Raw genomic sequence first — 13974 nt, 5'->3', positions numbered from 1 at the left:
CAGACTCCGTATTTGAGTATTTTCTTCCTTGTAAGTCCAGACGTCTTATTTCTTGGAGGAATTTACCAAACAAGCATTAATATAACACTCCCAAAAGCGTCTGTGGTCGCTGATACTGTGATCTCTGTTGTCTGTGGCTGCTTTATTGCAACAATAAAACATTCAAACCCATAGGACTTGATAGTCTGCTTGTAAGCCGCAACCTGCAAATGCGGAAATACACAGTTGGGATTGAGGGGCAAAATTTAATCTAAGCGGCAATATTACTTCCCATGGCTTTCCTCTAGTTGTTATCGATGAAATGCGGGCGTGCACTCAATATGACAACGGTTATAAAATGTCTCTTTGCTTGCAGGTTCCTCTACAACCGCTCTGGCGAGTGGAGCGATGGCACCGTTCCAATCCTGGCCACGACCGCTGCTGGCTTCACCTACATAGCCTTTTTAATGGTAAATTAGAGATGCCCACCAAGATACCTTCCTATGTCCACCATAGCACCTTCATTCTGACATTTGTTGTTTTTCCTCTGGCAGATTTTAGCACTTTGTCACATTGCACTTGGCCAACAGCTGAATTTGCATTGGCTTCATAAGGTAATGTGTTTACCGTTCAGTTTTTAATGTATAGATGATGGGGGGAAAAAAACCCTGACAAATGATGTTCTGCATCATAGTGTATATCTGTATATGTGTCACTGAGTGGAAACGCTCTTTCACAGATGATTGAGCTCATCCTCGACTTAAAATTCGCACCTCCGTGTCACAGGGAGGTCATGAAAAGCCCTGTTACATTGAATGTCATCAGCAAGCCAAATGCAGAGTACAAACACATTTTGGAGGGGGCGGTCACAAAAGGGCCACAAACCACTCTGGGTTACTTTGTGATAGATGTGTGTCCATAGCGATGGCTTGATTTATTCTTTCACTGTCCTGTCCACACAGATTGGAGTCACCGCGGCTCTGCTGACAACCGTTGTCGGGGTGATATCCATCAATCAAACCTGGCAGCACGAGTGGGACATCATCCCCATCTCCTTGCAGGTCAGCTACACCAGACAAAATAAAAGAGGCAGCTTTATTTCTTGTACTTTTCTCTCATGGTCTACTGTAACTTCTAATCAACACCTGCATCCAACAGCTTCATGTACACTACCGCTCCAAAGTTTGGGATGACTTGGAAATGTTTTTGTCCAGCATCCTGAAGTCGCCGCTTCTCTGTTGATACTGACACTGGTGTTTGATGGCTACTATTTAGTGCAGCTGTGAGGCATCTTTGTCTTAAACTACACACTCTCTTGCACAGTTGTGCAGCGTTTTTCTGTCCTTGTTAGACCCAGTTTGTGCTGCTCTCTGAAGGGAGTAGTTAACAGCATGGTAAGAGATTTTAGTTTTAGTTTAGATTTTCAGATGGCTTTTCTAATCATCTATTAGCCTTATAAAATGATGAACTTGGATTAGCAGCCGTACCAGGAGATTGATGCAGAGGACTGACAGACTGATAGTAGGCCTCTATGCAAAAATGGAGATCCTTCTTTGAAAATCATCTGATTCATTTTAATTGTTTGTTAAATGGATAAAAATGTTTGCGAAATGGAAAAAAAAATGTTTGTGAAATGCATGAAAATTTGTGTTTCTTTGGAAAACAAAGAAATTTGCAAGTGATCCCAAACTTCTGAGCGGTAGTGTACCTCTGCATGCGCTTTAAAATGTTATTGTGAAACTATGTGTGTTGCACTCGTTGCACTGCTGTTTACATTGAACTCACCAGCCGTATTAACTCTGGCTGAGCCTTTGGTTCCTTACTGCCATTACAACATTCATTCTGTTGCTGCCATTTTCTACAATATACAGTCATTCTTCATTTATTGCGGTTAATTGGTTCCAGACCCAACCGTGAATTTCCACCAAGTAGGATTCCATCTTTATTAATGGAATATTTTTTTATTGTGAGATCACAGAAAACCTGTGTTTAACATGGCACCCCTACACTCACCTTTCCAATGGTATTACCCAATGTAGTAAACATAATGAGAGAAAATAAGCCATTTCAGACATAGTAAATGAGTCTCATACTTGTGTGTTGATTCACATTACAGTCACATTAGTGACAACTAGTGACCAATGTAGGCTACTACATCTCATCACAATATCTTTAAATGCGCCTGAATAATTTGTATTTTAATTCATTCAGCCATTTTTATACGTGGAAATGCTTAATTTAGGCAAAAGTACATAACATTTGCCTAAATATGCATATTTCTTTACCAACAGGCCATATTCAACCAAGACACCATGATTTAATAATGAATATATTTTTTGTAAAACCGTAAGTGTGAAGCCACAGGATTTGAAGCGCAAAGTGGCAAGGGACGACTATACAGTATTTGAATAATGTTGTGGTCGAAAAGAGCTACTTTCTCATGCACTCCAACTTATTATTAAATTAAAAAAAACTTGTTATCGGTAATGAGTGAGTTCAAATTCCATAAATATCCAATTATGGTGCACCTAAGCACTCTGGCTCACATTGTTTGAAGAACACTGTAATTGGAACCATAGGATAGGGGTCCAGCAATGACTTTGCAGCTGTGTGTTAACTCCCAAGTAGTTATTAGAATCCTGTAATTAGTGTTCCTGTAAGACGACGGCAACAGCAGGAATGTGTATTGTGTCATGCCATTCAAACCACTGAATTTTAAAAGGAAATGCCTCCACAAATTGTAGCCATTATCTCCCAGCAGTGTTGCCAAGTCTGTAATTCCACTAAGACATCTTAATCTGGTCTCACCTCCTCACATCAACACAGGCCACAGGGCCGTTCCTGCACGTCGGCGCCGTCGCCGCCTTCACAGCTCTGTCCTGGATCGTGGCCGGACAGGTGGCCCGTGCCGAAAAAACGTGTAAGTCTCGCTCATTCAATGTGACTGACACACACACACACACAGGAGGAGTGTGAAATGATTAGCAATGTGTCGACAGAGGCCAAGGCACCCATCATGGAGGTGCAGGTAGAAAGCATTCCTTCAGCCCCATGTCACACAGAATACATTCAGACTGTCTGACCCACAGGAATCAGAAGATTACTATCTCTTACTGTGTATTCGCATGATGCTTTGAATGTTTGCTTTTGAATTTCTTCATGAATTGTTGCAGTTACAAACAAAATAAATCACGCAACGTAATAACACCCATAATCCTTATAAACGTTGTTGGCCTGTGGATAATTGCCATCATGTGAGCTGATTTTTAAGTAGGGATGCCCCTATCCACCTTTTACCAGATACCAGAGCTTTGTTTGCTTTAATATGGAACCACACCAAAAGAATACCAGCAAACATAGCGAGAAGAACGTCACCTGCAGTGCCACACAAACACGCACACAAGCTCTCAGCCTGATGTGTTGACATAACCTCCAGTTGGCTACATGACCATTATTGTTGATTTTGTGTGTTACGAGTTTGTGAACGTGTCAGGCAGAGGAATGCAGCAGTGCATGTACTGTGTGGAGCCAGCTGTGTAGGCTGATATAAAATTGTGTTCTTCTAGCTATATTTGCGGAACATTAAAGCACAGACATAGTTCTTGGATTGGAGTAGTAGGAAATGTACGATGCATGAATTACGCTGGTATCTGAACCCTAGACCAAAAGTAGATTGGCTCGGCCCCGCCCCTATATTTAAGAAATAACTTCATCGTTTCAAACAATGTGTGTCTCCCTGATTGCACACTGTGCCTGGCTCCCATTACACACACACACACACACACACACATAGAACTGACCTTGAAACAAATACATTCCCCACATCACCATTGCCATTGCTCATTTGTACCTTGGTACAAGATAAATCAAGACATCATATAAAATATGAAAAGTACTGTTTTAAGACAATTAAGAGGAACCTCTGTTTTTGAATTAATTGTTGGAAAATAATATAACCTGTAACATGACAAGTAGACTCCGTTAACACCTAACAAGGCTAATCTGGCTCTGACAGTGCGACATGGTGGTCTCCGGGGGTGTCCTGATATTTTTTTTTAAATGGAATGGTTTGAGTAAGGACCTCAAACAATGAGCCAATTCAAGAAACAATACAAGCATTTGATGTTTGCTAAATACAAGGATGAAGAGTCTTGAACCAGTCATGATGTGCTATATATATCACTATAGACACTTACTATGGTACCCCTAATGTCATTGTATGGTCATATTACCTCGTACTTCAGTGCGTGACAAAAAATAAAAAATCAATAAAAATTAAAAAAATAAAAATTAATAAAATAAAGTAAAAAAAAATCTTTAAAAACTTCGATTATATTAGGAAAGCAGGAAGTGAACAAATGTAACAGTTACTGATTTTAAAAGTACCAGATGGAGGGGTAGGATTTAATAAGCTTTGCTTCTTCCTCCTCCTTTTGGACATGTGGAACTGTGAACTGATTATGGGATGCACTCAATTGTAATCTGATGCATGTTCAAATGAAATAAACCATTACCATTAATTTTCAATTTTGACACACATTTAGCCATATATATTTAGCCAAAATGTCTAAAAAAACAATGCCACAACATAAACAACACAAAAAAATGTGTTTTATTTGAAAATAACAATTTTTTACAAATATAATACCATGAAATATTTACAATTTTCACATTTACAACTGAACTGAACATTTCTCTTCAATGCGTTACTTCCTTCACGCAACACAGACACATGCCTTTTCACTTCCTGGTTGCTACAAGCATAGATTTCAATGGGGAAGATGCTGGCCATGCTATTATAAAATGCACGTCTGCCATTTTTTTCTGCCTAAAACGGCACCAAACACGTACAGACTTTAATATCAAATGCATGCTGAGGGTTCCAGTTGAACGTGTGCTCTTCCACAGCCTTCCAGGTGGTGGTCATGCTGCTGTATCTCGGCGCGTTGCTGGGCATTTACGTGGTGCCGCTCTACATCACCTCTCCTTGCATTATGGACCCCAGTAACCTCAAGCCTCGCCCCGATGTTATTGGCCACCAGGGGGCCCCCATGGTGAGTCCTCAAGTGCATATGAGCACAAAGCCCTCATGCATCCAATATATAGTATGTCTATACTTCCTAAGGCTGAACCAAAGGGAGCTCTCGATTTTAGTTCTCTATCAGATTTATGGCTTTCTGGTCAATTGGTTTCCGCAATGCAATGAGCTGTAGTAAATGAACTAGTGTATAAACTGGTACTCATTATGGATATGGTGAAATGCCACGCCGAGAGAATGATGCCTGACTAAACACAGTTAGTTTTATAGCTTTTTAAGCGATCTGAATTTTGGATTTATGGCCTTGGCTCGATATCCCTCTTCGTGTTATGCAACACGCTGATGGGAAAAGGGAGCTGACATGTTCACGCACAAAAAGAAAACACACACACACCCTGCTATTTGCGGTTATTTGTGTAAAGCGATCGATCCTCACAGTGGAATCTAAAATAGGGAGAGTCTGTGCATGGCTGTGAAAGTCCCAGAGAAAACACAACATCACATGACTGGCCTCCACAAGGTCACATTATTGATCATAACATTTTCTTCCTGTCTTTCCTGTTCTCTTGACTCACAGTGTCCAGAAGATGATTCAGTTCTTGTCAGAGATTTTTAACCTGCCGGATCCCATTGAGTTAATTTGTAATCCATAAGCTGCCGTTTTCCCACATATGCTTGGAACTGTAAAACAAACAGAATAGTAGTCACACGAGACAAGAAGTGTAAATGTTTGTGTTTTGGGGGGGCGGGGGATTTCAGCTGGCTCCAGAGAACACGATGTGGTCCTTTCAGCGAGCGCTGCAAATGAATGTCACTGGGCTGGAGGCGGACATAGCTATCAGGTACCCAAACCAGCAAGCAATCTACGCTCCACTTCATGCTTCTATTGAGTTTACCGACAAGTGCCATTGCATTGTTGGCATTCACAGTTGTGGCTGTTGATACAGTTTTATTAATGCCACAAGATGGCAGCTTCCAGCAGCTTTATTTGTCTCTACATGCACTTTAGACTCACTCATGTACCTGTTGTACAGTTGTTTACAATGAACTGAGCAGTTTACTACACCATTGGTTCTGTAATTGCTGTGTCATGTTATATACACAAATGTCTTTGTTTTCCAAACATTTTTATCCATTTCACAAACAATTCAAATTAATTTTCAAAGAAGGATCTCCATTTTTGCATAGAGGCCTACTATCAACAACTGTCAGTCCTCTGCATCAATCTCCTGGTATGGCTGCTAATCCAAGTTCATCATTTTATAAGGCTAATAGATGATTAGAAAAGCCATCTAAAAATCTAAACTAAAACTAAAATCTCTTACCATGCTATTAAGATTAAGATTAAGATTAAGATTAAGATTAAGATATGCCTTTATTCGTCCCTCAATGGGGAAATTTGTATTGCACAGCAGCAAGAGTACAGAGTCAGTTAAGCAGTACAAAATACACAATATAGAAAAATAAACAATATAAACAACCCAAGTATTAACAAAATCAATAGTTTTTCCAGAGTTATACTCAATACAGTATGTAGATAATATGAAACGAGATGAGATATATGACCAGTTTATACACTGAGATCTTGTTAGAGAGTTAATATGAGGCATTATGGAAATACTTCACATAGAACTACTCCCTTCAGAGAGCAACACAAACTGGGTCTAACAAAGACAGAAAAACGCTGCACAACTGTGCAAGAGAGTGTGTAGTTTAAGACAAAGATGCCTCACAGCTGCACTAAATAGTAGCCATCAAACACCAGTGTCAGTATCAACAGTGAAGCGGCGACTTCAGGATGCTGGACTTCATAGCAGGACTGCCAAGAAAACTCAGACTCAGACTGGACAAAAAACATTTCCAAGTGGGAGTGAACTTGTTAATGAATGACCATGTGGTCAAAGTAAAAAAAAAACACCGCAATACCAGCCTTTCTCCATTTATTGCAAACCGTTTTGGTAAATAAACACCCAGGCTATAATTAGAGCATTTATGGTGTACATATAAAATATTCAGCTTACCTGCAATAAAACTGTTCCCTTTTTGTTTCTTAAAACAAGTGTCGACGGTGTTCCGTTCCTGATGCACGACCCTACCCTGCGCAGGACCACCGACGTAGAGAAGGTCTTCCCCGACAGGCAGATGGAAGATGCTTCGCTCTTCAACTGGACCGATCTGCAGCAGCTCAACGCGGGACAGTGGTTCCTCAAGGTGGGACAGCCGTGAGGCACGTAATCAGCCAAGTAGTGTTTGGATTCTCACTGTCACTCGTTTTTACATGTTTAAAAGCCTCTTCACTCCTATTCTCCAGGATGACCCCTTCTGGACGGTGCCGGCCCTGTCCCCCCACGAGAGGAACCTGATTAGCAACCAGAGCGTGTGCAGCCTGGAGCAGCTTCTCAAGCTGGCCTCCTACCATAACGCCAGTGTGGTGTTCAGACTCAGGAGACCCCCTGCGGGACATCCCTGTTACGACAGCTGGATCAATGACACGCTGCAGGCCATGCAGCAATCCAGGGTTCCTCAAAGTCTGGTTGGTGTCATATTGCTTATAGTACACTAGCTAGGTGTCCTATTTGGTACTTTCATTCCTGGTTCCTGCGTGTTTGCAGGTGATGTGGACTCCTGATGAAGACAGGGCTCAGGTGAGACAGCTTGCACCCGGTCTGGTCCAGACGTCAGTAGAGAAACAAAGTCCTCAAAGCCTCCAAGAGGCGGGCATCAGCAGGCTGCTGCTCAGATACAACCAGGCTAGCGCTCAGGAAATCGGGTAGGAACCTACACACACACACACACACACAAATGCTCCGAATTTATAGTATATTAACATAAAAATGTTTTTCAGGGACTTTTCTCAGAGAAACATCAGCCTCACCCTCTACACTGTCAACGAGCCCTGGCTTTACTCTGTGCTCTGGTGCAGCGGTGTGTCGTCTGTGTCGTCGGAGGCTCCCCACGTCCTCAAGAAGGTGCCTTACCCCACCTGGCTATTGGTAAGGACACACAACCTTCAGCATGTTTTCTATTCTTATCCACAGATAGCAAGTGTTAACGTACACAACACACACACACACACACGGTCAATGTCTTGGAACCAGCATTTGTAACTCCCATGATGCACTGCGACTGCATCTGCTACATTATAGCTTCTAGGACTCTGTGTGTACCTTAAATGAGCTGTTGGACACAAACAGTTTCCAGAGCCCTTCGCTTTCGCCTTTTTAGTCCCAGCACAATAATTATTAATTAATTAATTAATTAATTAATTATGAACTAGTCTGTCCCCTGAATTCTCCTGCACCTCTTTATGATTTGACCTGAGCGGCACACCATGTTTGTCGCCATATGGGAGGCCTGCACGGGGAACTCCTGACCCTAAAAGTCCTGCTGTGTTTGGTCTGCTGCGGCATCTGGCAAAGACAAGCATGCCAGCAGATGTTGTCGAGTTTCTGTACAATAGTGCATTACAATTAAAAAAAAACAGATTAATTCAAATGTTAAATCCTTTTGCGTTGCAATTATCGAGTTCTTGTGGCCTGCAGTGCCTCCCTGTGGTGAATGATGGGTTTGTTTGTTTGTTTTCCCTTCCAGACAGCAGACGAATACTGCTTGATGTGGGTGTGCGCAGACCTCATCTCTTTTGTTGTGGTTGTAGGAATATTCATATTACAGAAGTAAGTTCACCTTTTGGGGGAGGGGGGGTTGTTTTGCTCTGTTTGCTTCTCTCCTTTTGTCTCACACACATTGCTGATTACTACTTATTAACTCCTTTTCAGCGCCTCTTCCTTTCATATTTAACACAACATTTCTAAGATGTTTTTCCAGGATATTGTACAGTTAGAGTTGTTGGTCCGCCACGGTGATTCTTTAATTAATACCGGTGCTCGACATCTTACCAGGAACCAGCAAATAGTATCTCTATCATTAACCAAGTTTTCCAGTAGATAAAGCTAAAAATTACTAAACAGTACAGCACTTTTTGTTGGAATGTGTCATATATTTAAGAATTAAAAAGGTCCGGTAGAATACATGCATTTAAATGTCTTATCAATTTCTAATTTTTTCAGTCTTTTCTTATTATATATCAAAAATTCCATTCCATTCTCTTACGCTTGTCCGGGTCGCGTATTAGTAGACTTCCTGGTCCCCGGACACCTCCTCCAGTGCCACCTGGAGGACGCCAAGGCGTTCCCAGGCCAGCTGTGAGACATAATCCCTCCAGCGTGTCCTAGGTCTGCCACCCGGGTCTTTTTCCGGCTGGGCGTGCCCGGAACACCTCACCAGGGAGGCGTCCGGGAACCACCTCAACTGACTCCTCTCAATGTGAAGGAGAAGCGGCTCTACTCTGAGCCCCTCCCACCCTATCTATTAGGGTGAGTCCAGCTACCCTACGGAGGAAACTCATTTCGGCCACCTGTAGCCGTGATCTCATTCTTTCGGTCACAACCCAAAGCTCATGACCATAGGTGAGGGTGGGAACATAGATCGACCCGTAAATTGAGAGCTTTGCCTTCTGGATCAGCTCTCTTTTCCCCATGATGGTTCGGTACAGCGACTCGATATCCGCATATCGACTTCACGCTCCCTCTTTTCGTCAATCGTGAACAAGACCTAGTGATATGTGAACTCCTCCACCATGGGGAATGACCTCATTCCCAACCCTGAGGGACCACTCCATCCTTCTCCAGAACCATGTTGTCTGATTTGGAGGTGCTGAGTCCCATCCTAGGTCAAAGCCCAAAGAGGCCATCAGGACCACATTGTCCGCAAATAGCAGAGATGAGATCCTAAGGCCCCTGAACCGGACTCCCTTGACGCCTTTATTATGAACAGAATCGATAACAAAGGGCAGCCTTGGCGGAGGCCAACGTTCACCGGACACGGACTCGACTTCATGCTGGCAATGCGAACCAGGCTCCTGCTCCGGTTGTACAAGAACTGAATGGCACATAGTAGTGTGCCACCAATCCTGTACTCTGAGAGCACCCCCGCCCCCTCCAAAGGATGCCATGAGGGACAATGTCGAATGCCTTGGTGCTGCGGTGTCTCCTCTTAGTTTTCTTCATAAGGGTCTTCTGAATCAGTCTTGGTCTGGCCCGTCACTTAGGACCTGTTTGCCTTGGGAGCCCCTACCAGGGTGTAGCCCCTATAACTCCTAGCATCGTGGAGTAGTAAAATAGTACATACAGTATTTACCATTTAATAATGTGTTTCATTGCTGTTATCACAAAGCTGCACGGATTGTTCCTTAGCAACCCCGCGCCTTCAGTAGAATCTCATCATATGACAGACGATTAGATTCACTGAAGCATTCCAGCGTGCCTCCTCGGTTGCGTCTGTCGCCTTCTTAAACTGACCTCTCTTGTCTCCCGCCTTCTGTCTTGTCCTTTTCTTTGTCCTCTCTCTCTTTCTTTCCCCCTCCTCTGCCTGACTGCATGCCGCTGCACTCTGACATCTTCTCTCAGCTATCACATGATCAGGTAACGCTCCTCTCCTTTAACCTCTGTTCATGTAACGCATCCTGCTTTTAACCGGCTTTTTTCTTATTATTATTACCGACTTTTTGTCTGTTTGTGTGTATATTTTTTTTCTCTGACGCTACCTTTGTCGCAGTTACTTTGAAGTCCTCTTTTTTTTTTTTTTACCCACACGGAACAGGAAAAATACCACATGCCTCAAAGGACGTATGGCTGCATTGTCTAATAATGGAGGTGGCTTGTAAGTGTCTGATTGATGCTGATGGACTTCCTGTTGCTGTTGCACTTCTCTTAATTACATCAAGGCAGGCTCTCTTGAATGAACATACACTCGTGTAAGGTACACTACCGCTCCAAAGTTTGGGATGAGTTGGAAATCCAGTCTGAGATATGGCTTTTTCTTGGCAGTCCTGCTATGAAGTCCAGCATCCTGAAGTCGCCGCTTCACTGTTGATACTGACACTGGTGTTTGATGGCTACTATTTAGTGCAGCTGTGAGGCATCTTTGTCTTGAACTACACACTCTCTTGCACAGTTGTGCAGCGTTTTTCTGTCCTTGTTAGACCGAGTTTGTGCTGCTCTCTGAAGGGGAGTTAACAGCATGGTAAGAGATTTTAGTTTTAGTTTAGATTTTTAGATGGCTTTTCTAATCATCTATTAGCCTTATAAAATGATGAACTTGGATTAGCAGCCATACCAGGAGATTGATGCCGAGGACTGACAGTTGTTGATAGTAGGCCTCTATGCAAAAATGGAGATCCTTCTTTGAAAATTAATTTTAATTGTTTGTGAATTGGATACAAATGTTTGTGAAATGCCCCCCCCCACCCCCCTTTTTTTTTACCAATGTCATCCAGTACTTCTCTACAAGAGAGGAGAAATATGATCTCAGGGAAGAACTAAATTTGAAACACTTATATGCTAGGACAACGTTAAAAAGCCATAGCATTTCATTATGTGGAATCAAACTGGAATGGATTGAGTTATTACATTTGTTCACTTCCTGCTTTCCTAATATCATTTAAGTTATTTTTTTTTTTTTTTGTCGCGTACCAAAGTAAGAGGTGATATGACCATACAATGACATAATGGGTACCATAGTAACGGTCAATATTGTCAATACTGAAATGCTATGGCTTTTTTAACGTAGTCCTAGCATATAAGTGTTTCAAATGTAGTTTATATTTCTCTCTTGTAGAGAAGTATTGGACGACATTTTTAGGTAATTGGTTATTTTTAGCCTTATGCATTATTTTAGCTGTTTGAAGATGAACTATATCAGCAAGTTGAAGTATTTGTGATTTTAGAAATAAGGAGTTAGTATGTTCTCTGTAGGCGGCATTATGAATTATCCTTACTGACCTTTTTTGCAGTACATTTAGTGAGTTTTTAAGGCAGAGGATACGGGTTACAGCAACATCCCAGCCTCAGACAGTCTTGGATAACATTTGATTGATTTTAGCGTGTTTCACATATTAAAATGCAAAGACACAACATTCAATTTTATTGAAAGTGTTTGTCCAACGCCGGTCTGCCGAGAGAGAGCAGCGGCAGCAGCAGTTATTGATGAAACCATTCCCTGAGCTGACGTTCCTCCATTCGACCCTGCAGGTATCGAACCAGCGGCATGCGCAGCTACAACCCTGAGCAGATCATGCTGAGCGCCGCCGTCGGAAGGTCCAGCCGAGACCTCAACGTCATGAAGGAGAAGCTCATCTTCTCTGGTGAGGGCGGTGAAGGATGGTAAACTCATCCCAGCATGCCGTCTCTCTTGAATGTCTGTCAACGACGTTCCTCTACCTCCTCTTGCACTCTCGTCCCTGTCAAAAGGTCAATCCCGGTAGCCCCACCCCCGACCCTCACTGCCATCTCTCCGTGTGTGTGTGTCCGTCATCTGCATCATCGGCTGCCTCTTCCCTTGTTCATTCCATGCTTCCACTTTGCTCCTTCATCCATCCATCACTCCCTCCGTGCCACCCACACCCTCCCCTCCCCACAGCGTCATGCTTAGTGATGCTTATAAGGGGACCCCAGTCTGCCTTGCACTGGGCGGGGTCAAAGGTAAGTTCCAACACTCGTGTCCCACGCCCCTCTACATTTGTAAACATTTGGAACATGATGTTAGTGTTCGGGCAGCACGGTTGTCAAGTGGTTAGCGCGCAGACCTCACAGCTAGGAGACCAGGGTTCAATTCCACCCTCTGCCATCTCTGTGTGGAGTTTGCATGTTCTCCCCGTGCATGCGTGGGTTTTCTCCGGGTACTCCGGTTTCCTCCCACATTCCAAAAACATGCTAGGTTAATTGGCGACTCCAAATAGGTATGAATGTGAGTGTGAATGGTTGTTTGTCTATATGTGCCCTGTGATTGGCTGGCCACCAGTCCAGGATGTACCCCGCCTCTCGCCCGAAGACAGCTGGGATAGGCTCCAGCACCCCTGCGACCCTTGTGAGGAAAAAGCGGTAGAAAATGAATGAATTAATGTTAGTGTTCAAGATGAGACCATTACTCACATAGGGGTGGCAATAAGTTGACACCTGAAACTTCTCGATAGCCAGTGGGGTGGCCGAAGAGTGACCGGGGTGGCCACGGTCGATCAGAGCAATCAATAGCTGAGCAGTGTGCCGAGGACATGCTATCATAGTTTCTGGATTCTGATCACCATTGGGCATAATACAGAAGTGCATGACGATCGGCACTCCTGTTTTAACTCTAGACCCCTTTGCCTTTGCTTCGACAGGGACAGTTTCCATTATTAACAGATTTATGTGCTGAATCACGCTTTAGAATTTAAGTCAAAGTCGACAGTGAGAAAACTTGCTTTCACGGAAAGTTGTGTGCTGCAGTGAAATGCGCCAAAGTGGAAACTGCGGTAATGCTGAACTAATGTTCTGCACCACGTTTGTCAAAATTGTAGACGGAGAGTGACCAAGGGTGGCCACGGCCACCCCTGGCCGCCTTCGTCGCTCCGCCACTGGTTACCAGTGATAAAATGTGATATGTGTGAGGCGTCAGCCACTTGGCGTCAGTATTGGTTTACCTTTCCTCCTCTCCCTCTGCAGCCAAATGCATGCTAGTTCTGTGTTTGATTATTGCCTGTTTACTTTTGATTTCAAGGTGCACGCAAATGAGACATAACTAAATCATGGTGCACAATATCGATTGGTAATCCAGTTTAAGTTGACCGATTTTCACCGTCTCGTATTTTGAAGTGTGACATGGTTGACTTGGTTTTCGATGTGTGAGATGCATCTGCAGCATGACTTGTATTTGCTTGACCTCTTCATCAATAATCATCCAAGTTAAGTGCTTAAAGCTTTTGATTATATGATGCATTCCATTGTAACATGAGGCATGTTCAAATAAAATGTACATAATAATGTAAGAAATAATGTCTCTAGATAGAGCAAATGTATTAAAAGTTTTTTTTATGGTGACAAATCCTTGATTTCCGATGGGAAAAAATGTACTAAAAGAGATCC

The 13974-nt window shown here is 43.0% G+C and overlaps 1 protein-coding gene across 4 annotated transcripts in view; it reads left to right on the top strand.

The window, feature by feature from the left end:
- gdpd5b (glycerophosphodiester phosphodiesterase domain containing 5b) overlaps positions 1–13974 on the top strand; it is a 34895-nt gene that overhangs the window by 19796 nt on the left and 1125 nt on the right. The window contains exons 4-17 of one of the 4 annotated variants that reach the window (XR_009131382.1): positions 356–449; positions 534–593; positions 942–1040; positions 2806–2899; positions 4888–5033; positions 5777–5859; positions 7078–7228; positions 7329–7550; positions 7630–7787; positions 7863–8010; positions 8609–8691; positions 10483–10497; positions 12106–12218; positions 12325–12555. Coding sequence is in view for 2 of the 4 variants with exons in the window: in XM_058079500.1 (XP_057935483.1) it covers positions 356–449; positions 534–593; positions 942–1040; positions 2806–2899; positions 4888–5033; positions 5777–5859; positions 7078–7228; positions 7329–7550; positions 7630–7787; positions 7863–8010; positions 8609–8691; positions 10483–10497; positions 12106–12218 (1466 nt within the window). In the remaining 2 variants the exon portion in view is untranslated. The remainder of the gene's footprint in view (positions 1–355; positions 450–533; positions 594–941; positions 1041–2805; positions 2900–4887; positions 5034–5776; positions 5860–7077; positions 7229–7328; positions 7551–7629; positions 7788–7862; positions 8011–8608; positions 8692–10482; positions 10498–12105; positions 12219–12324; positions 12556–13974) is intronic. The other 3 variants (XR_009131383.1, XM_058079500.1, XM_058079501.1) reach the window with 3 other exon arrangements.

Source organism: Doryrhamphus excisus, chromosome 8 (genome assembly GCF_030265055.1).
Source record: "Doryrhamphus excisus isolate RoL2022-K1 chromosome 8, RoL_Dexc_1.0, whole genome shotgun sequence".
NCBI lineage: Eukaryota > Metazoa > Chordata > Actinopteri > Syngnathiformes > Syngnathidae > Doryrhamphus > Doryrhamphus excisus.
The sequence above is the reverse complement of the archived record's forward strand: the minus strand, read 5'-3'. Positions and strand labels throughout refer to the sequence as shown.